At 43.4% G+C, this 23,782-nt stretch overlaps 1 protein-coding gene across 1 annotated transcript in view; it reads left to right on the top strand.

The window, feature by feature from the left end:
* Positions 1–5,521: 5,521 nt before the first annotated feature.
* The window catches only part of SDHB (succinate dehydrogenase complex iron sulfur subunit B), a 95,086-nt gene continuing 76,825 nt past the window's right edge, over positions 5,522–23,782 (top strand). The window contains exons 1-2 of the mRNA XM_069240689.1: positions 5,522–5,598; positions 6,139–6,274. Of these exons, the coding sequence (XP_069096790.1) occupies positions 5,537–5,598; positions 6,139–6,274 (198 nt within the window). The 5' untranslated portion in view covers positions 5,522–5,536. The remainder of the gene's footprint in view (positions 5,599–6,138; positions 6,275–23,782) is intronic.

A 23,782-nucleotide genomic window follows, 5' to 3' on the forward strand; every position in this document is an offset into this window, starting at 1 on the left:
TGTTGTCCCTTGGATCTCCCTCTGCGGAATCTGCCTCGACCGTACCTAGGTCTTGAAGGGTAGAAGGTAGACGAGGAGGAGTCGTAGCTCTGATAACCCCCTCTTCCTTGTTGGAAGGATCCACGCTGGGGGCCTTGTTGATTGAAACGGCCGAAGGCACGCCCTCTGTAGCATCCGGCCCGTCGAAAAAGTGGACCTAGCACTCTCCGGATGGATCCTTGTGCCTTGTCCAGACTGGCGTAGGTGGATACGAACTTAGAAAGTTCCTTCATGAATGGCGAGCCAAAAAGTAAACCTTGGGCCACGGGGCCTGATTCTGATGCAGCGAGGTCCGCCAGTTTGGGATCTAGCTTCATCAAAACCGATCTGCGTCGCTCAGATGAGATGGCGCAATTAGCATTGCCTAAGAAACATAGAGCTCTCTGAGCCCTGCCTACCAGAATATCCGGGTTAATAGGATCACCCGATTCCTTGGCTTGAAAGGCTAATTCGAGGATCTTAGTAAGAGGTCCAGAAATGTCTAAAAGTTTATCTTGGCATCCATGCCAGGCTCAATCGATACCCTTCTTCGGATCCTTAGCGGATTTTTTGAGGAAAGTTACTAGGGTAGGATCCAACTCTGGAGTCTCGGTAACCTTGGATGGAAAATCAGGTCTAGGACACCCAGACCTTAATCTAGAACGAATATCTTTATCAAACCCATGTCTAATATGGGCTTCTACATAATCCACCACCTCAGGGGTCGATAACCATAGAGAAGATCTGGGATGCACGATGTCCTCTGGTTCGAAAGTCAACACCTTAGGGGTAGGAACCTCCTGGTGGTGAGCTTTCTTCTTGCGTTTACGAGGAGGCGCGTCCTCTTGCTCGGAGGAAGGCTCAGAGGAAGAAGACGAACAGGTTGGAACATCTACATCCTTCTGTTGTGAGCGTGCATTGTAATAATGCTCTCTTACCATATTCCTTATAAGGGATTGGAAATCCGCAGCATGCTGGTTAGAAAGTTGTTTTTCAGGTTGCGGGCTTGCCGCAAAGGAAGGATCTCCCATAGAAGAGGCGCTCACTGGAGCTGCCCAAGCCTGTTGATCGACCAAGCCCAAGAGATGATGTTTGATGGGCTGAATGGCCTGAGCCAAGGCCTAATTAACTGAGTGACGCACCCCTGCGTCTAGAGCATACACTAAGTCCTGGTCAAATGAGCCAGCAGTATCATCCATATAGTACAGTTCTTCGGCCTGGTCATCATAGCCAGCCATACTTAGACCCAGCAGAGGTGAGCTCCAGAGGAGCAGTAAAATTAATAAAATAATAAATCAGGGCAATAAACACAAAATTAAATCTTTTAAAATGTGGAGGGAGCTCCCCTGAAAGGGTTAATACCCTTAAGCCAGGTGTGGCATGAACATCATATGAGCAAGAATTTCCAGATCTTTTTCAAAACAAGCTTGGATGTATGAGAGGTTATGTGCATAAAATTAAGATGAAGGAAAATGTCACACCTGTGGTCAGTAAAGTAAGAGGTGTGCCTGTAATGGTCAAACAAAAGATGAGGGCAGAATTAGACAAATTAAAACAGAATGGCATTATTGAAGAAGTGGAAGCCACTGAATGGTTGGCCCCAGTAGTTATGGCTGTGAAGGCCAATGGTGAACCAAGGCTTTGCATTGACTTGAGAGAACTAAATAAATGCATAGTAGTAGATCATTACCCTTTACCCAACATTAATGAAATGCTATCTTTATTAGGAGACGCGAATTGTTTCTCATCTATAGACTGAACATCTGCCTACCACCAGATTACGTTACATAAAGACTCTCAAAATTTAACAGCATTTGTCACTCCTTTTGGCACCTACAAGTTTATCCGTATGCCCTTTGGTTTAGCTTCAGCTGCAGCTGTATTTCAACGTGCTATGGAAAGACTGCTAGAAGGACTGCAAGGAACTAAGATATATCAGGATGATATTCTTGTGTATGGTAGGGATGGAAAAGAACATAATGAAAGAGTACGCAGTGTTCTTCAGAAATTGGAAGAGAGCGGTTTGACATTAAAAGCTGAGAAATGCAAATTTAATCTTCGTGAAATTGACTATCTTGGTCACAAGATTTCATCAAAAGGTATTGAACCTAAGAAAGAGTTAGTAGATACTATTGTTAATTTCTCCAGTCCTTCCTCAAAAGACGAAGTAGTAAAATTTCTTGGCGTGGCGGAGTTTTATAGTAAATTTGTGGATCATTTTGCTGACAAAACTACATCCATGAGGGAATTAGTGAGGAAGGGTGTCACCTTTAACTGGAGTAAGGAGTGTGAAAAGGAGTTTATTTCAATGAAACAAAGTTTGAAATTTGCTTCTAGTTTAAGTAGCTTTGAACCTGGGCATGATACTGTAATAATGTCTGATGCCAGTGCCAAAGGTCTGGGGGCTTTCTTATTACAAATACATGATGGAGTTGAAAGAACCATACTTTTTTTATTAAGGTCTTTGAAGGGGGCAGAATTAAACTATTCTGTTATCGAAAAAGAAGCGTTAGCTGTGTTCTGGGCGGTGAATAAGCTTAGAAAGTTTGTATGGGGTAGTAAATTTTTGGTAAGAATGGACCATAAGCCCTTAAAAGAAATCTTGGAAAGGAAGGGTTTGGATGCTGTGTCTGGTAGAATCAGGAAGTGGGTAGTAGCTTTGCAGGAGTTCACATTTGATGTCCAGTACATACCTGGAGTTGAAAACAGTCTTGCAGATTGTTGTTCAAGGTTGGTAAGTGACATCTCGGAGACTGAAGATGTTTCCATGTATGATTGTATTGATTTTGATGTATGTGGGATCAGGGATGGTGTAATTAAGGAGAGTGAATGGATGTTAGAGTTAGTCAGTGATGAGGTTTTACAGAAAGTTCTTAATAAAATCAGAGGTGGTTGGGATGGTACTGAAAAGAATGATAAAAAATTATGCGGATTCTGGAGAGTAAGAGATGAATTGTCAACTCATGGTGATCTTATATTGAGAGGAACTAGGCTTATACCTCCTGAGAAGTTGAGAGATGAACTAATCGCTATAGCTCATGAGAGTCATCCGGGCATTTCTAAAACAAAAGAGAGGTTGAGACTCATGTATTGGTGGCCAGGTATGGATGTCTTAATTGAAAGATGTGTTAGGGAGTGTGCGGAATTTTCTAAGGCTGACAAGACTTTAACTTGTAGGGTTCAACCCATGAAAGTGAGGGAGCCACCAAAAGAACCTTGGCAAGAAATCTCATTAGACATTTTGGGTCCGATTAGATATTCTGGCTCTGATAAATATGTAATTGTTTTAATGGACATGTATTCAATGTGGCCTGAATTTAAAATCACTACCTCTGTGGAAACACGTGATGTGATAGGCTTTCTCAATGATATTTTTGACAGAGAAGGGTTTCCGTCCTCTATACTCACAGATAATGGTGTACAATTGGTTTCGCTAGACATGGAACGTTTCTTGAGTGAGAGAGGCATTAAACATAAGAAAACATCTCTTTACCATCCTGAGACCAATGGTATGGTGGAGAGGCTAAATAGAGTAATAAAGGAAACTATTCAAATGTCGTTGGCAAATAATAAATGCTGGAAGGAGGAAGTGTCACGTAAGATCAAGATCTATCGGTTGACTCCTCATTCGGTGACGGGTTTTTCACCTTTCGAGTTATTCAGAAGGAGAAAACCTAACACGTTGGTGTGTCCTTCATGGGTAAATGACAAGGTTGGTTATGTAATGACAGGCAAAAATGTTTGAAGGAATCTAAGAAAGCTTCTGAAAGAAAGATCAGATTTGATAAGCGGAGGGCGGTGAAGAAGGTAATGATTCATGTAGGCGATTTTGTCAGGGTAAAAAATCCTCGCTGTGGTCTTTCAAAAGAACATTCAAAATTTTCTATTCCTCTCAAAGTTATGAAAGTTCTGGGAAATACTGTAAGAACTGAAGATCACAAAGTTTGGAATATTGGGAGAGTGGTCAAAGTGAAAAATACTTGTGGAGAAAAGGAAGTTGAGGAAGATGGTGTAGAGGGAAAGAATGGTAATGTTGACAATCATTTACCAAGACGATCTTCAAGAATTATCAAGTGCCCAAAAATTTTAGATGACTTTGTATAGTATGTATGTTTCTTTATTTTAATGTGTTACATTTATGTGTTTTCATGTTACTTGGATGTTTTTCTCTTTCTTTCTTTCTTAAGTTGATAAAGGGGGGGAGATGTGTGGCATTCTGTATGTAGAATCTTTATGTAGAATGTAGGTCATAGGAGAAACCTGGTGACAGTAACTAAGGGAGATCTGACAGTTGAGGGGAGAGAGAAGACGTCTGTTGGCTGGGGTGTTTCATGATGTTACATCTTGAATAAAACGAAGCAGATTTGAACATAAAGAAGGTGTTACTTACATCATTTCACCAGGCCCAGCCTGAGTCAGAATTATTTCAACCCCAGTGTCCAAGCACTGGGGCGTAAATGGGAGCTGAGCCGGTGGAGGAAATTTTAACAAGGGTCTTAAAAGCGTTGAAAACGCTTTGATTTAAAGAGGCAGAGCCTCTAACACGTCCCCGTGACGAGGAGGTTGATGGCGCAGGAGCGCTAGATACACACGAGGCAGCGCCTCAATAAACACCCTTGTGAAGAAAAAGGAAAATTCCTAAGACGCGCTCCGGTACGAGCGCTAGATTCAGACCCCCCGGGGGAAAGTAAACAAGAAAAAGGGAGCGCTCCGAGCGAGCGTGAAGACACACCCAGTTAGAAAGCTCCGACCGAGCGTTAAGAAAATAATCGGCCCGGGAGGGAAAAGCGAAATGCGGCCAGGGAGGAAGGCTTCACTCGCGCGTCTGAATGCACACGCGGTGAAGCGGGGAGAAAGAAACTAGCGTAGACCCATAAAAAGCACTCACGCTGAGCGCTGGTCATAAAACCTGAGAGGAGAGAAAGGAAAGAAAAACCTCACCGGCATAGAAAAAGACTGCGCGGAAGCGCGAGACTTCGCTCCCTTGCTCCCACTCCACTTGATGGCAAAGCGTTCCAAAGGACGCTTATAAGGAGGGGAAAAGCCCGCTCCAACACATTTAAGTATATCCACAATAGAAAAAATAAATCACACTTATCTGGCTGCGAAGCAGCAAAGAAAGAGGAGTGGCTGGGTGTGATGCAACACTTTATAGGCTTCCACCTCTATGGTTTAGCATGTGATATGACTCATGTTGGGTCATGTAGTTTTTGCTTTCCATGATTTTCATTGGCTGCTGTTAAAATAGAGCATGGAAAGAGAAGCATAATCTGAGCCTCCGGTCCTGACATAGAATCCAGGAAACTTGGTAACGCTGACAGGGACACGAGCAATTGTGTTGTCAAGGTCACAATCAACCCTCATAGCTGCGAAGTTTCCCAGGTCCATGTGTGACGCTGCTCCACTCCAGTTTTTATCTTTGAATTCAGGAGTTGTAGTCCTGTATTACAATGGGAAAAACAAGTCTACGAGCCTCAGAATTCAAAGCAAAAACCCGTAATGGAGCAGCACATCACACATGGACCTGGGAAACTTGGCAGGGCAGAGCCCTCAGAAGGCCAGCTGGGGGTTCAGAGGCAGGTAGGGTCCAGGGAAAGGACGAAACAGAGGCAAGAATGCTGTATTGGAGTTGCGAGCACAAGAGCCAAGCGCCTTTTTAGGGTTAACTGACTGGTGAAACCGACCTGTGTTGGATGGGTGTGAGTGTAGGGCCAGCGCTCTGGGAGGGAGAAACACTGTGAAGTGTCCTCAGGACGTGTACCCTCAAAGCAGCTCTCACAGAATGCAGTCTGATCATTGTTAACATGCTAAACGAAGGAGGTGCACGAATTAAGAAAAATAAAGAGCGCATCAGAATGCCGAAATGTTGGGAACTAACAATATTGTAGTGCCTCGGTACTCTGTGTAATTCAAGTACATAACCTCGACTCAAATCAACATATGCAGTAACAACACGTTTAGCGTCATTACTAAAGAAAATACCAAGTTTCCGGGTCAGGAGGGGAATACTAGGAGCCTTTCTTTTTACAATCGACGAAAAAAAGCATTCTAGTTCTTTAGTAGACCACTGTGTTCTGACCATCTCAACATGGCTGCCTCACTCGCTTGCTTTTCCTGTAGGAGCCTAACGCAGGGTGCATGTCGGGATGTAGGCGGAGCTCCAGCAGGGTCACTCACAAGACAGAAGATGGCAGCTCTCGGAGTCTCCTTGAAGCGTTCTAATTTATTGTTGCGGGCCGTGTCTGGCGGGCTTCAGGTGAGGAGCAGCAGAGAGAGCTGGTCTTGCGACCACCGATCTTCTTACCAGGTGTCACATCGCTCTTTTCTGTGCCAACAGCTGTAGGTGCGGCTGTCACTACTTATGTAACTTTGAATGGGCCTCACTGGTACAGTGCTGGTACGTCTGAATTTTCTGCCCTTGAGTATCAGAACTTCTCCTTGGACAGGAAAAGTAACTAATCATCGGGCCTTCTGGGCATCCTTGGTGGGTTTGATATGCGTTGCTGCGCAAGTGCCAGCCTGTTAAACTGCCTCCGACTGCTAGGCTGTCGGATTGGAGTAGGTATGTGCAGTTCTCAGACAGCCAAGCAACAGTGTACAGAGGTGTGCAAGTCAGATAATTAATGAGAAGAGCCCAGAGGATGACTTGGCTTTAAGAGCCAAAGCAATAGCCTATGCGGCAATAATCGTTATGTTTGTAAACTCTTGATTTCTCACATTCTCCCTCCATCTTGCGATATTCTCCATATTTCTCCCTCTTCCCATCTTTTCCCGTATCTTCTCTTTTTCTCTCACTCGCCTGTTGTTCTTTTTGACTCCACTTTGTCTGTTCACTCCATCATTTTCCTTTATCCATCGCTCCCTTTATCTTATTTTTCTTCCACCCTATCTAGTGCACTGAAGAACAGAATCTACAGCTTCTATTCTTTTGACTCGAGGCTCCAAGGGGACTTGGGACCGAGCCACAGTTAGACAGCTGGCTCGAGCCAAGCTCAACCCTCCAATGGCTCACCCACTTCTACTAGTGTAGCCTTATGGTAGGCCACTGCTATCAGCTGGGGCTCATTTACATTAATTCTCGAGTGCCCGTCGTTTGCAAAGGGTCTTGTTGTGATTGACGGTGCAAGGTTTAACCAGACTCTGCGCAGTCGGTCACACTGAAGGTTTATGATGCAGGACCTGGCACATGCAAATTCTTGCACCATGAGGAAAAGTCATGTGATGACGATGTGATGGTAGGCCTTCTTTCTGTACCCAGGAAGATGCAAAAGTAGGTAACCATGAACGTTAGACAGTTGAGCATCTGTGAGTCAAGTCCGCCCAGCAATTGGAAGAAAATACATTTTTTAAAACATATGTATCAAATAATGTGTTTGGGTGCTGGCCTGTTTGTGCTTGCATGTTACTGCTTGTGTGCTTATATGCACGAGTTTGATAATCTTATGCCCTGTGATGTTCTTTAACTATTGGTTAGCTGCATCATCCTCATGAACATACATTGGTGTAAGCATGCCATTCTTGAATATCTTGCCCTAGTATAGTGGCCTTGGGTGGGGTCGGTGTGGCTTCTTGTCCTTACTCGCCAGCCCAGAAGCACCTAATACATATCCATGTCTCCTACTAGATCAGCCTCCCTGCCAAGCCTATTTTGAATTTCCGATCTAGCCTGTCATTGACATAGTCTCCCTCAGTTTCTGTCTGTTCTCTGCTCTCAACCCACCAATGCCCACCTCACTCAAGTGTCTGGATTCTGTCCTCCAAATAATTCTGCCTTTAGAGCTACACCGTGCTGTTATACAGCCCTCCCAAGTTTTCATGTCCACGCATGACTAGGAATTCTAGTCCAGTGTTTTTCTTTTCATGCTTGGATATGTATTTTTAAACTTGGACTGCAAGTCCTAGAACGCAAAGCAAAAACATGGACTGGAGTCGCTCGTCACAGATGGTTCTGATAGGGTGACCAGATTTTGAAAACTAAAAACTGGGACATTTAGCAAATGTAGAGGAACTCGAGTTTTACATCAGACGAGGAGCCCAAAATGACTTAAGTGCCATAGAAACAAAGTAAATGAGGCACTAGGGGGCTAAATGTAATGTCACTTTTAAACCCAGCCTCATGGGCATTAATTAAATTGCTTTCTGATAAAATGTCCCTGCATCTGTTTTCAGTTGACCCTCTCTAAAAACCAGGACAATGGTTAAATATGTTGAAACCCACTGGGACGGCTGGTGAAAGAACAGGATTGGTCTGGCAAATCCAGGTTGTCTGGTCACCTTTTATCTTCTAAACCTGTTAGAGCTACAGGGAGTGCAGAATTATTAGGCAAATGAGTATTTTGACCACATCATCCTCTTTATGCATGTTGTCTTACTCCAAGCTGTATAGGCTCGAAAGCCTACTACCAATTAAGCATATTAGGTGATGTGCATCTCTGTAATGAGAAGGGGTGTGATCTAATGACATCAACACCCTATATCAGGTGTGCATAATTATTAGGCAACTTCCTTTCCTTTGGCAAAATGGGTCAAAAGAAGGACTTGACAGGCTCAGAAAAGTCAACAATAGTGAGATATCTTGCAGAGGGATGCAGCACTCTTAAAATTGCAAAGCTTCTGAAGCGTGATCATCGAACAATCAAGCGTTTCATTCAAAATAGTCAACAGGGTCGCAAGAAGCGTGTGGAAAAACCAAGGCGCAAAATAACTGCCCATGAACTGAGAAAAGTCAAGCGTGCAGCTGCCACGATGCCACTTGCCACCAGTTTGGCCATATTTCAGAGCTGCAACATCACTGGAGTGCCCAAAAGCACAAGGTGTGCAATACTCAGAGACATGGCCAAGGTAAGAAAGGCTGAAAGACGACCACCACTGAACAAGACACACAAGCTGAAACGTCAAGACTGGGCCAAGAAATATCTCAAGACTGATTTTTCTAAGGTTTTATGGACTGATGAAATGAGAGTGAGTCTTGATGGGCCAGATGGATGGGCCCGTGGCTGGATTGGTAAAGGGCAGAGAGCTCCAGTCCGACTCAGACGCCAGCAAGGTGGAGGTGGAGTACTGGTTTGGGCTGGTATCATCAAAGATGAGCTTGTGGGGCCTTTTCGGGTTGAGGATGGAGTCAAGCTCAACTCCCAGTCCTACTGCCAGTTCCTGGAAGACACCTTCTTCAAGCAGTGGTACAGGAAGAAGTCTGCATCCTTCAAGAAAAACATGATTTTCATGCAGGACAATGCTCCATCACACGCGTCCAAGTACTCCACAGCGTGGCTGGCAAGAAAGGGTATAAAAGAAGGAAATCTAATGACATGGCCTCCTTGTTCACCTGATCTGAACCCCATTGAGAACCTGTGGTCCATCATCAAATGTGAGATTTACAAGGAGGGAAAACAGTACACCTCTCTGAACAGTGTCTGGGAGGCTGTGGTTGCTGCTGCAAGCAATGTTGATGGTGAACAGATCAAAACACTGACAGAATCCATGGATGGCAGGCTTTTGAGTGTCCTTGCAAAGAAAGGTGGCTATATTGGTCACTGATTTGTTTTTGTTTTGTTTCTGAATGTCAGAAATGTATATTTGTGAATGTTGAGATGTTATATTGGTTTCACTGGTAATAATAAATAATTGAAATGGGTATATATTTGTTTTTGGTTAAGTTGCCTAATAATTATGCACAGTAATAGTCACCTGCACACACAGATATCCCCCTAACATAGCTAAAACTAAAAACAAACTAAAAACTACTTCCAAAAATATTCAGCTTTGATATTAATGAGTTTTTTGGGTTCATTGAGAACATGGTTGTTGTTCAATAATAAAATTAATCCTCAAAAATACAACTTGCCTAATAATTCTGCACTCCCTGTATTTAGTAATGCCAGCTGCATGCTTTCCCTGATCCCTTTCATCTGTTACTTGTACTTGGTTCCCTTCTCACCTCCAGTGTTTCTTCGTCCCACTGTCCGCTTCTTTTGTAGTGCCTCAAATGTACCTACACTCCTGACCACCTCACTATCCCCAGAACCCTCCTTGCACCCTCTCCTTTTGTCCCAGTGGCACTACTCTATTGCTGCAACCTCCACTGGTACCAGAGGAAATCAATTGCTGCTGCTATTGAAGTCCCCCTTTTATCCTAATTTTCCAACTCGGTACATTTTCACCCCTTTTCCTCTAATTCCCCTGTCTTGTTCTTGGACAAAGCTGCTTCTTGGATTTTCCAATTGTCTTTCCGTGCTGCCACTTTGCTTAGCCCATGCAGCTACTCTTCCTGCATACCCCACCTCACCACAGAGCAATCTGCTGTTTCTTTCTTCACAGTGCTTTTCAAGTCCAACCTTTCTCATGTCTGTCTCTCGACTAAACTGTTCAATCAATCAATCAAAGAAATTTGTAGAGCGCGCTAGTCACCCGTGAGGGTCTCAAGGCGGGGGGTGGAGGGGGTTGGTCGAACAGCCAAGTCTTGAGGTTCCTTCTGAAGACTAGTAGGTCTTTGGTTTTGCGAAGGTCGGTGGGGAGGGAGTTCCAGGTTTTGGGGGCGAGGTAGGAGAAAGACCTGCCTCCTGTGGTGGTGTGCAGGATGCGGGGGACTGTGGCTAGGGCGAGGTCGGCTGATCGGCGGTTGCGTGTGAGAGTGTGGAAGTTTACTCTTTCATTGAGGTAGGTTGGGCCGGTGTTGTGGAGGGATTTGTGTGCGTGGATGAGGATCTTGAAAGTGATTCTCTTGTCTATGGGGAGCCAGTGTAGGGATTTGAGGTGCGGTGAGATTGGTTCGTGTCGGGGGAGGCTGAGGATGAGGCGCGCAGCTGTGTTCTGGATTCTTTGGAGTTTGAGTGTGGTGCCGGCGTAGAGGGCGTTGCCGTAGTCCAGTCTGCTGCTGATTAGTGCGTGGGTGACTGTCTTTCTGGTCTCTGGGGGGATCCATTTGAAGGATTATTTTTAGGGTGCGGAGTGTGTGGAAGCAGGAGGAGGTTAGAGCATTGATTTGCTGTGTCATGGAGAGGGCGGGGTCGAGGATGATGCCGAGGTTGCGTGCGGGGGTGGGTGCGGTGCCTAGGGCAGTGGTCCACCAGGAGGTGTCCCATGTGGTTTTGTTGGGCCCGAAGATGATGACTTCGTTTTTGTTTGAATAGATGGTTAGTGGTCATCCAGTTGGTGGCGTCTAGGAGAGCGGCGTGTAGGTTGGTTTGGCGGTGGTGGGGTTGCGGGTGAGGTAGAGGATGAGTTGGGTGTCATCTGCATATTAGAGGATGGTGATTCCGTGTGCTCGTAGAATGTTGGCTAGGGGGATCATGTAGATGTTGAAGAGTGTGCGGCTGAGAGAGGACCCTTGGGGGACTCCGCAGGTGATCTTGGTAGTGTTGGAGTGGAAGGGCCTGAGGCGGACTCTCTGGGTTCGGTCGGTGAGGAAGGAGGAGAGCCAGTCTAAGGATTTGTGGCAGATTCCTATGTTGTGGAGGAGTGTGTGGTGGCAGACGGTGTCAAAAGCTGCGGAGAGGTCTAGGAGGATGAGTGCGATGGTCTTGCCTTTGTCGACTTTGGTCCTGATGTCGTCAGTGCATGCGATGAGGGCGGTTTCTGTGCTGTGGTTCTTGCGGAACCCAGATTGTGAGGGGTCAAGGGTGTTGGTTGCGTCGAGGAAGTGAGATAGGCGAGTGTTGACTAATTTCTCTGCAACCTTGGCGGGTAACGGGAGGAGGGAGATGGGGCAGTAGTTGGAGAGGATCTCCGGGTCGGCTTGTGTTTTTTTTTTTTTTTTTTTTTTTTTTTTTTTAGGAGAGTGGTAATTTCTGCGTGCTTCCAGGGGTCTGGGTAGGTGGCTGAGTCAAAAGAGGAGTTGATTATGTTGTAGAGTATGGGGGCGATGGTAGGGCTAGCTTTGTTGTAGATGCGGTGTGGACAGGGGTCGGAGGGGGAACCGGAGTGGATGGAGTTCATGGTTTTCTCTGTTTCTTCGTGTGTGGTAGGGGTCCATGTGGATAGTGTGGTGGGGGGTTGAGTTGGGTGGCAGAGGGGTGTGTGTGATGTGAAGCTGTTGTGGATGTCCAGGATTTTGTGGAGGAAGTGGTTGGAAAGGGCGTCACGTAGGGGCTGTGTGTGTGTGTGGGGTCTATGTTGCTGGCTTTGGGTTTGGCAAGTTCGTTGATGATGGTGAAGAGTTCTTTGCTGTTTTGGGAGTTGTTGTCAAGGAGGGTCTTGTAGTGAACTCTTTTAGCGGTGCGTATGAGTTGGTGATGGGTGCGAATGTTGGTTTTGAGTGTGGAGAAGTTGGTTGAGGAAGGTTCTGTTCTCCATATTTTCTCAGCTTGGCGGCATTTGCGCTTGAAGTCTTGGAGTTCAGGGGTGAACCATGGGGCGTTCTTGATGTTGCAGGTGGTGATGTGTCTTCTGAGGGGTGCTAGTGTGTCTGCGCAGGTAGTGATCCATTTGGAGAGGTTGTGTGCTCCTGCGTTGGGGTCGTTGGTGTTGGGGGGGGGGGGGAGGTTATGGGTCAGTTGGGAGTTTAGATGTTCTGTGGGGATCTTGTCCCACATGCGGTAGGGTGTGGTGTGTTGATGGTAGTGTGTGGGGGGTGCATGAGCAGTGCATGTGTTCAGTGTTGTCGATGGTGTCTTGGGAGCTGGTGGGGACTTTGATGGTGTCTCTGTGTAGGATGGTGATGCCTCCGCCTGTCTTGTTTAGGCGGTCTTTGCGTTGGAGTTTGTATCCCTGTGTATACTGTTGTGCGCCTCTACACTGTGTCCTTTGCCATGAACCTTCCCTTAACCTTGGGCATGAGCCACAGCACCATTCTCTCCCCAGTTCTTGCCTTCTTATTAATAATACAGCGCTTTCAATTACCATTCTGCTCTTTCTATGCACTATAACAGATTTTACTGTTGCTAAATTTGTTGATATGTCATTTATTGAATTTGGAATAAATGCAAGGTTGTGACTTTCTTACCCTGATTTCAACTCATGTCCTGCAGATCACACATGCCAGGTTAGTCTTTAACCCTGCAAGCCATCTTGCTAGTTTAGATTGGCCCTAATCTCTCCCTTTTAGTCCTGGTCAGCTACCTGATTTTCTCTGTTGTGAGTTTATCTGCCCTCCAAAATCTTTCCCTGGGCTGCCCTCCATGATGTTAGTGCCCTTGTACTTTTCTTTCTAGCTTGTTTCCCTTCTACCACATCCTCTTGCATTTCTACGTCTCGTGCAGACACAGTCCCCTTGTTATCATTTTTCCTGTGTCCTTGACCTATGCCAGCTTCTTTACTGTACCCCTCACCAGTAAATATGATCACTTTATTTCACAATTTTGCTATTTCTCAGCACCAGAAAATGTTACTTTTACTCAGTTCAATGGCACTCCATTTCTTAACCTTGGAAGGATGGAAGTTCGAGTCTGCTTTGCATGTAATTCAAACCTCCCTCTTTTTTTATCACATCAGATGTTTGCGGTGAGACTTACCCAAATGAACCATTTTGCATGTTCTGCCCTATTCTATTTTCTACCTTGTTGCAGTGACCTTATACTTGTTTTCACTATTCTAGTGCTGTAATCTCCATTCAGGTCCCATATGGGGCCAATCAATGCATATGTTGCATTCACCCTTGTTCCAGTATGTACATTATCACCTCAGGACCTCTGTAACCAGTGCCTCTGTCCTATACTCACCCACCTGTTTTCTGTCCACTTTTGTTGATATTACCTACGCAGCCCCTGTGTTTCCTCTCTCCCCAGTTCAGTTTGCTCTTCTAATGTCCCTTACCTATACTGCAGTTTGCTCTTACAATCCTGGGTATCGTCCTGAGGCTGCTTCTACCCTTACTACTCTGCTTTATTTAAACATGTACAACAGTAACTTGTTTTTCTATGCAGTGCTTCATATCCGCAGTTTTGACATATCCATTTGCTATACATAACAAATGTTGCTGTTACTCCGTTTAATGGCAGTCCCTTTACTGACTGCAGAAACATAAAAGGCTTACAGTGCCATGCATCCCTCTCATGACATGCTGATGACAACACGTCAGTGGTGATCCCTGACCCACCCTGTCATCTTGCCTGGTTGCGGATTCTGCCTCTTCTGTCCAGCATCGGTCTGCCGCAAGCAAGGGCTCCATTCTCTCTTTATGCCCCTTTCCAGTCACGTACTCTCCCTCTAGAGCAACCCAAATTTCCAGCATTTCTTCTAATCCCGGTACTGTCTGATTTGTTTGCATTTTTGTTTCTTTTGTCCCACATCCTTGGGTATTTCTGTTCATGCCGTTACACTACTCTTAAAATGTCACCATGGTTTCCCTTGTCATCCTTGCCTATGTGCCTTTGCCCCACCCATGCTAAACCAATCCATTTCTCCATGTAGCCCCTGGATCTACCCATGGATGTCACCAAATGTCCCTTTCTCCCGACATCCCTCCAGCTTTTATCTCCCCTAGCTGCTGGTTTCCCCTTTCACTAGTGCACAGCAAGTGCATCCATTGTCGCTGCCTGTATCGTGCACGATGCTAATCGGGTCTGCTTCAGAGCCAGTTATTTTTCCCCTCTCCTTCTTCTCACAGATAAATCCAGTATGCTGCTTACTGGGGGTTTAAGAGGACCTTTATGGTTAGCGCCTGATATTGCTCGTTAGTGTAGGTTTTAAGGGATTTTCGGTACTTTATCATTGTAGCTATGTTATGGGTTTTCTATCTTTCTCAGGTGGACTCTATAAAGTGTTTTTGGCATCTGTGCCTCCTGTTGTCAGACTCCTGTCAATCCTGGGTTGACTCTGCATAGTGATTTACTGTGCCTCTACAAGTTGGGCTAATTTTGCTCCTGGGAGGACTCTTAAGTGCCTTATTTGTAGCTTAACAACGTGTCCAGATGTTTGACATTGACTATAGCATCACATTCTAACATGCTCTGGAAATCTCTCGACACACACACCCACAGAATTGGTTCTTACATCCACTGGTATTCAGGTCATCAACAAAGGCTTGACCTCTTATAATATGACACAGATCATTTCAATTTACAATGCTTTGTTTACTCTGCAAGCCAACCTTTCCCTCACAATCTCTCCTCATGTGACCAGCACTACTACACACTGTTGTGACAAGTTTGTACTCACTCTCTGGGCATCACTGATGGTTGAAAACTCTTATGTTGAAACTACAACCAGCCCTCATCCATGCACTTGACGATTTGTTTTCTACCTGGTTGCTCGTTTTCAGGGTGATTTGAGGTTTAGAGAAGAGGGTAGAAATACTGCAAAACAATGTAATTTATTACTATAGTAACATTTTAATGTATGTAAGGTACATATAATTTGCACCATGGCTCACCATCATCCGCAGTGAAGATATCCAGTTCGTTATGAATCGAATTGTCTATGACATGCTGTGAAATTCTATGCTTTGTTCAGTATTTCTTATGGAAATGCTTTCAATATATTTTTTAATAAAGTATAAGGAATCACTTTAAAGGGAGTACCAGCCCTTACCAACATAATAATGAAGAGATGGCAAAGCACACTGGTGATCAACAGTAAGTCATGGTCCCTAGTTACCATACTTCTGATGCAAAGAACCAAATAGTGTATATAATTTATTCAGAGGAGTTTGTGAAAAACAATTTCAAGACACACAGTGGCACAGTGAGTAATAGTGCAAAACAAATGTGTTCAGTGCTTTCTTTTGAGGTGATACAATCAAGTGATAGATCGTGATCAACACGTATCAAAAACACAAGAACAGCATGGCCTGTTACAACAAATTCTCAACAGTCATATAGGGTCAGTGTTTTTACAGTCAGCAGTGTTTTGATCCCAATAAAAATGTCAGGATCATCATCAGCACTCTGGGGATTCAACAAATCCTAGAGAGAGTGAAACGATAATAAAGAAAGCGTGGTGGAGTTAGGGTTAAGAAAAAGAAAAGTGAGCTAGTCAAGGCAGTACTCATGAGATTATACTTGCACTATGGAGGGTAGATGTTAAAGGGCAGGTGCGGGTCCCTGGTGCAAGCCTCAAGAATGGGGTGGCTGGAAATGGCCCACATAAAAAGGATGGAAAGAGGAGCTGCTTAAAACCCTCATAATGGGTAATACTGGAGAAGGAGAGATTGTGCTGTAGTGTGAGAGGCACTGTCCTGAAATAGAAATAAGGTGGGCTCCAGTCAGCCCACATTGGGAAGCACTTTCGGCACATGGGATCTGGATCTAGAAGTTGAGTGCCAGATTCTTTCACAAGGCTTGAATCGCACATTTCCATTTTTGGGCTGGACTGGCAGCATGGAGTCCTTTCGGGACGATGAGTTCTTAAGGGAGAGTGTTAGAGTGCAGCATGCCGGTTTATGTAGGCGATAGAGAGGAAGGACCAAGAACTGAAATTAAGAATCTGAAAACAGATTAGGCCCAGAGACAGAAAAGGGGGAGTAGATACTCCTGTTTTATTTGTCTTCTTTTTTTTTTTTTTTTTTTTTTTCTTTTTCCCTGAGCTGCATCACCAGGTTAGCACTTTCTGCAATTCAAAATTACCACTTTTCAACCATTCTTAAAAATACTTGGGAATAAACTAAAAGTTGCTTTCTAACCCAGGCTGTTGATATCCATCATCCGTCTGGAATGTTTATGGAACTAGGCACACAACCTTTTACGTATTAGCCTGTATCTCCCACCACTGTGACATATTTTTTGGTGTAGTTTATTGCTTTATAATCGTAGTTGAATGGGTATCAGTGATACTGAATGTGATGAATCAGTGGCAGGTCCCCTTGGACAGAATGTTCTTGTAGAAGAACCAAAGAAAGAAGAGTGTGTTTCTTGTAGTTTGATTTTTTTCAATCTAAGACACACCTTCCATTTGTTCCCTCTGAGTGACGCCCTGAACAAATCAAACATCTGTGGTCTGATGTTTTCTAGTTCTAATATGAACCCAGTGAAAGGTTTACCTGTCTATAAACCATTTCTGCATAGAAAAAAATCACTACAGTCATCATTTTTATGAAAACCCTAGGATCTAAATGAAAGCTTGGTAGTAATCTTGTGCTTTGAAAATGCTGACACAACACTGAAGGGGAGAAGTCTCTGGAAGTTCTGGCACTCAGGGATGTTAAGATAGGCATTCTCTAGTTCCAAGGATAAGAGGATTACCTTTGGTGATTTAAAGGATTAAAGCCTGCTGTGTGATCATCTTAATTATTATATCCTTAATCAACCTGTTTTCTCTTTTGAGGATATGCATGGGTCAGAAACGCCCTTAGGCCTTCTCCAACAAAATATGCATGGAGTAGAAACCGTTTCGCTCAAGAACAGACTGATTGGCTATTTTGCAAGACAAATTTATAATCCTGCTTGTAAGGTTAAATGCTTGCTTTGCATCAACATTAGACACATCAGCTTAGAAGAGTGTGATAATCCCTCTTTCACTAGCTAGCACTTCAATGTTGAAGATAAAATTTCCTCTAACTTTTGCATGCCCCCTACCCTACATTTGAGCAATCAAATGGGTGATGTTATCTTAGGTATGGGTGATGTTATCTTAGGTATCTCAATGCCTGTTGTAATGAAAGTATAGTGTCGAGCACTGCAGCCTATTAAAAAGTAATAGAAAATAATCTGCCTATTAATAGGTTGAGTGTATTGCTCTTAGGTTGAGTAGATCATTTAAAATAGGTTGAGTTGTTAATGTAAAACACTTGACTCACAGGTTTAGCTACATTTTTTTTCTTTCTTTCTGAGATGACTTGCTCAATCACCGAATAGATGCGTTCGCTCTCCGTCATATAGCACCAAGCAAAAGCCACTGTCACCTCTTTCTCCACTTGTACTTGAGATAACACAGCTCCCACTCCACACGCACTGGCATCCACTGTCAATATTGTCTTGCAATGCGTGCCAAAGGGTGTCAAAATACCAGCATTACAAAAATCTCTTCTCACCGCGTCGGACGCCTCTTGTTGGTCATTCTCCCATTTGAAACTGCAACCCCTCTGTAACAACTTCCTTAGACTCTCTGTTTTCGTAGCAAAATTCTCCACAAACTTGCTATAATATTCTATAAGCCCCATAAACGAGCGTAGTTGATCTTTGTCAACAGGAACAGATGCAGACCTAATGACATTCAACAAATCCTCTTTAGGTCTAAGGGGCATATGTACGAACACTTTTTCCCATAGACACAGAATGGGTTAAAACCTTTGCTACATCTGGCCCAAAATCCTTTCCCAGAGATAATGTGGCCTAAATAGTCAATTTCCTCAGCTCAGAATTTACATTTTGTCCTTCCTCCACGTTAACCCAACTCCCCTAAGCTTGTCCAACACTACCCTGAGAACTGAATTGTGCTCACTAACAGTTTGACCAAAAATCAAAATATCATCCTGAAAGAAAATTACGTTTTGTACCCCCTTAAAAAATTCCTGACATTGCTCTTTGAAACACACTTGCGGCTGAGGACAACCCAAAAGCCATCCTGGTAAATTGGAATGTGCACTCCATAGTTATAAAGGCTACTAGTGCTCTGGAATCTTCATGCAACCTTATCTGATGGTAAGCACTCTTTAAATCTAACTTGGAAAAATATCTACCTCCTTTAAGTAGTAGCAAGAGTTAATTTATACTTGAAAGCGGAAATACATCTGTCACCACAAATTGATTAAAAATTTGCAAATCCACACAGAAGTGGAGTTTTCCATCACATTTCTTGGTTATAACTACTGGAGAAATCCACGAAGAAGCCTCTACGGGTTCTATGATACCATCTTTCTTTAAGTCCTCAAGCAATTTCTTTACTTCACCTCTTACCACCACAGGTACTCTCCTTACTTGATGCTTCACTGGTACTGCTCCGTCTCGTAAAACTACTCTGTGCACATACCCTTTCAACTCTCCAAACCTTTCCTGAAACACATCCTTCGCCCCATTCAAAGTGTCAACTATGCTAACATCATCCACTATTAACACTTTCTCAACAGAATGGGATTGATAACAATATGTAGATCAGATTGGTGTACCCAAACGAATAGGGGAGGACCACAATCAGCCATGTGCGCCTTCCCTTCAATACTCTGTGACTTAAATACAATAGACGATTCAAAGTATCCCAAGACATTGATCTTTGTTTCTTGATACCCTCTGGGGCTAATATCTTTGGGTAACAAGGAAACCCCAAGCCAATTTTTTTCTCACATTGACTTTGGAACAATTGTATACAATGAACCTGAATCAACTATCAATTCCATTATTTTGTCCAATATCGAAAAAAAACACCCTTCGGTCTAACTTCCCTCCCCACTTAAGTCTCATCCAATTGCACCATGAGGACACGATCTTCTAAGTAATTTTCCTCCACATATGATTCAGTCGATGCCACACATGCTCTGAAACCATCCTTGCACATACGTGCAAAATGTCCCTTGAGGCCACACTTTCTCCAATCCTTGTTTGCTGCAAAACACCATTTAGCCTCACTGGTGTGGGATGAACTCCCACACCTAGAGCACACTTTAAGTTTTGCAGGTTTGACATCTCTAGTAATCTGTTTACTGACTGAACCCCCATATTTAGGAGTAACACTTTCTATAAGAGCTGCATTGCCTTCCCCAATGGTATAGTCTTTTTTGCTGATTTCTTTCATTCAGAGCTCAGACTCCTCAACTATTTTAGCTATTGTTATTGCGTCCTTGAGGGATGGGTTCTTTGCTGCCCATAACTGCCCCTGAGTTATCTTGCTCCTACAAAGCACATAAAACCAAACCTGCATTTCACTGAAAGTTCACGTAGAATTGAAATAGTCATCTAGCGACTCCCCTTCTCTCTGAGGTCTGGTATAAAACTTATACCGTAGCATAACAGCGTGCTCCTCTTTAGAAAACCTTTTCTCCATGCGTAGCTTTGCTTCCTCAAACTCATCCTGTAAAGGTTGCCCATCGTCGTCCCGTATTTCAGGTAAGTATTTGAAAATATGATGTGCCTCCTTGCCAATGGTACTTAATAATAATGCTTTTTATGGGCGAGCGCAAAGCGCTCAGTCCATTCAGTATTCTCTCTTTGGGCTTCAAACCACGCCCATGTCATGTCAGTCACTTACATTGGTTTGTGGGCTTGCCTTTTAAAATCTGCTTGCTTTCATTTGTGAAAGGCATGCATACGTCATGCCTTTTCCGGTGTTTAGCCCACCTACACAGCACTGGTAAACTACTAGAAACATACGAGGCTCGATGTTTTGAGCCTGGGTCCAGACTACTTTATCTGTTTATTTTCCACTCAGCGCCATCGTGCTGCATTTTACATAGTGCTATCGTGCTACGTTTTTTTTTCTTTACACCGCTAATAGCTCTAACACGAGCAAATGTGAGACCCGTTGCATTGAAAATGCTTGTTTTCTTTGAGGTGAAAAATGTTGTCCAACCAATGCTATTAAATAATTCTCAAAAATGTCTATCTACTTCTCCCACTGAATAGTTGGTTGGCCTTGTTGATCTAAAAATGTTGGAGGTATATTTATGGATGACGCCATTATAATGCCACAAATGAAGCTGAGTCCACAGTCACTTTAATATGTGGGTTATAACCACTTCCATACACACTTTCCAAGACTGAGTAATTCAGGCTGCATCAAAGTCCTCTTTTATTTTTCACTATAACACATGTAGATGAAAATACCAAAGACCTATCCTCTAAAATAGACATTGATCTCATGAAAATAAAACGAGGAAATGCCGATCCGGTCTTTAATGCAGACTCTGGGCACGGAGGAACCAGCACGAGCTTGGCCACACACACGGCTGCTGTGCAAGGTACTGGGTTGCTATGGCACTGTATGTATACAGCTGCGCGTGAGAGTACAGTATATAACACGGTTAAAAAACACGCATGTTTAAAGTGTCGTTTGATATGGATAAATGTCTTACCTCCCAAACGTATAACACGTTGAGCAGGGCCAATTTTGCTCCTCCTAGTGCGCACTTCCTGCTGAGCCTCAGGCACACAGGTTAGTTTCGTTGGTGATGGGTTAACTCTACCACAGAGCGCGTCTGGTCTGTAAACTGCAGTGTCTCTGATGTGACTGGCGCAGCTCTCCATGCTGGTCACCAAAAATGTAGTAATGACGCTGTACGAGAATATAGTTGGAATATAGAGAAGAAGATTTATTCCAGTAGGACAGATGCGGCTCCTCCGAAAGCCAGTCACATCTCAACTGACTCGGAAAGACCCGCTCTGTCATAATAAAACATTCTATTAGAATGCCCCAACCGCATGAAACTGAAAGTAACATCTCACGTTAAATTATAACAAAAGTCTTATTTTCTACTGTAGAAAGATCAACACAAGTGTAATGGTTAATGCAGAGTTGTCATTCTGCCTGGTATATCATCTTTGTGTCAGCAACTTTCTTTTCTACATGATTCTAACTATGCACAATATCTCAATACAAGGGTCCTGCCTACGACCCGACTTCTTTACTGGGATCCAGTTAGTCATAATGTACCCCCTTTTTGCTAGACCAGTGCTGAGACATGCAGCCAGACAGGCCTGCAGTAACAGGCACTACTCCAAGGAAACAAACCTTAGTTGTAACTGGACATATGGTTGAGGTCTGACCACGGTGTACATCCACAAAATAAGCCCCAAAAAATTGAGCTCCAAATTGGAAAACGTACACCGAAGCACACAAAGGCAGATGGATTAACTTTGCTTGGGAGATTCTGGGATCCATTTATCTCTCTAAATAAATATACATAAACAAGAGCCAAATTTGAGCTGCCCACTTTTAGGACATTACCTGCTTGCTTGAGCAGAACATTTTAATACGTTTACGTTTTAAGAGGTGTGTGGTGTTTTCTGTGTTTTTTTTTTTTTTTTTGTGCGCTCAAAAATGGAGTGCACCAGATGTTATTTTGCCCCAGTTCCATTTGAAAGTTTGTTTGTGCTTTTCAAGCCTAGGTCCCTGTAAAAATCCCAACCTCCTTGGTTGTCGTTTACATAAAAAAAATCAAGGTCTCTTGTTTTCACAGTGGCCCATGCGTATATTTCACGAAGTGTGTGTGAAATGAGTCCTGGAGTCGGTTTTGGTGGGGGAGGGGGAGGGGGGGGGGGGGGAGATTGGGGAGGATAAACTGTGTAATATCTGCATGTGCTTCTTTTCCTTTACTGCTTGTTACGATGCCTAAACCCAAATTGTACCTCACATTTCTATTACGCTTGCATTCCACAGGCCCTGGATAATTTATTTCTGGCCTTCCCTGTTTCCTTACTGTGTTTCATACTAGAGTGCTATCTTAAGCACTCAGCCAGAGACACAAAACGCATTTCCCTTTGGGCTTGTTTCTAGCTATGTAAGAATGCTGTTTATTACCAGCTTCTTCTGGATTCTTCAGGGTGGGGAACACAGAAATGTAATGCTGTGGCATTTTTAGTTGACATGCTCATAGAATCAAGTGAAAAGGTGCGACACACTGGCTATACTGTAACAAATGCCTTTAAACTCTAGCCTAGTTAGTGACCCAGTTCCCATACAAACTCGTATATATCTTCTATTTTTTTTTTATTTCCTCAAAGTATAAGAAAGCTATTTTAGGGAGTCACCTGTGTCATTCATGTGTTTATATGAAAGTGAAGGAGGTGGATACAGAAAAAATGCTTAACATTTTTAATAGAAAGATTAAGAGATGTCTTTTAGTCGCAGTCAGCAAACTGCTGTTTTTCTCAACCAGTTATTAATATAGAGGATACAGAATTCAAAAAATAATTTGATTGCACCGTTCTAATCAATCCTTGATTATTCTTTGAGGAGCATTAATATAACCTTTTATGTAATTTTTGTTCATAGTCCATTGTAAAAAGCTTGAGAAATGTGAGCTGGAACTTCGTGTTGCTTTTTAGCCTTGATTCTGCCCCTTCCCTCCAGCAAACACTTCTTTATTAATTATGAGGATTTTTTTTATATTGGTTCTGCTAAAAATTAAAGCTTGTCTGATTTGTGTTGATACAATGCAGGCCAAAGAAGAACTTGTTAGAACATGATCACAGCCTAGCTGCAAAAACGAACATGCATTGAATCAATGAACGAGATTCATAAGTGTATCCTGGCGTATAATTTTAACACTCCCGGCATTTGGCAGGGTCAATAGGTCTTGGCTCCAATAGGCTGTACTATTTGCTTTGACAGTGCACTTCCCTGTAGAGGTAAGGGTGTGAGTGATCATCTTGCCAGTGTTGGCTGCAGAGTGAGCGAAACTTGTCCAGAAGTGACCTTTTGAGATCTCTAACCATGCGGTTTTATGTTAATATATATATATTATCCCATTTGTGAGTGTATAGATAGTTGGTTGAAAACCTAGTAGTGAGTAACCACTGAGTAAGTGTGACAGAACATATATTTTGCAGTGGCGTTAGAGAAACTCTTGATGTAGCGTATTGTGCTTCATACTCCTGTTAAGAGACGTGAAAGTGTGATTGACAGAATCTTAAATAAAATTCATAAGCAGAATCGTTCTTAGAGAGCAAAGTTTTAGTCATTGGAATGCTATGAGTGATCCTGGAGCTCTGGCAAAATGTCCGATATAAAAATCTAAGCATAGGTATTTATACCCTCGTTCAGCAAGGCAAATTCACATAACAGTTCAGTTCCCTGGCATAACAAACAGATGGGCATTCATTATTCAGGTAGAAACCTGTTCTGGGCATAGCCGTAACATTTTGTTAAATGGTGCTCTCATCAAGACGCAGTTGCAACCTTGACAGTTATGTTGTTCTTATTTTGGCATTTGCACATATCTTACTCCATGCCACCTGGAGAA

Source organism: Pleurodeles waltl, chromosome 6, assembly GCF_031143425.1.
Source record: "Pleurodeles waltl isolate 20211129_DDA chromosome 6, aPleWal1.hap1.20221129, whole genome shotgun sequence".
Lineage (NCBI taxonomy): Eukaryota > Metazoa > Chordata > Amphibia > Caudata > Salamandridae > Pleurodeles > Pleurodeles waltl.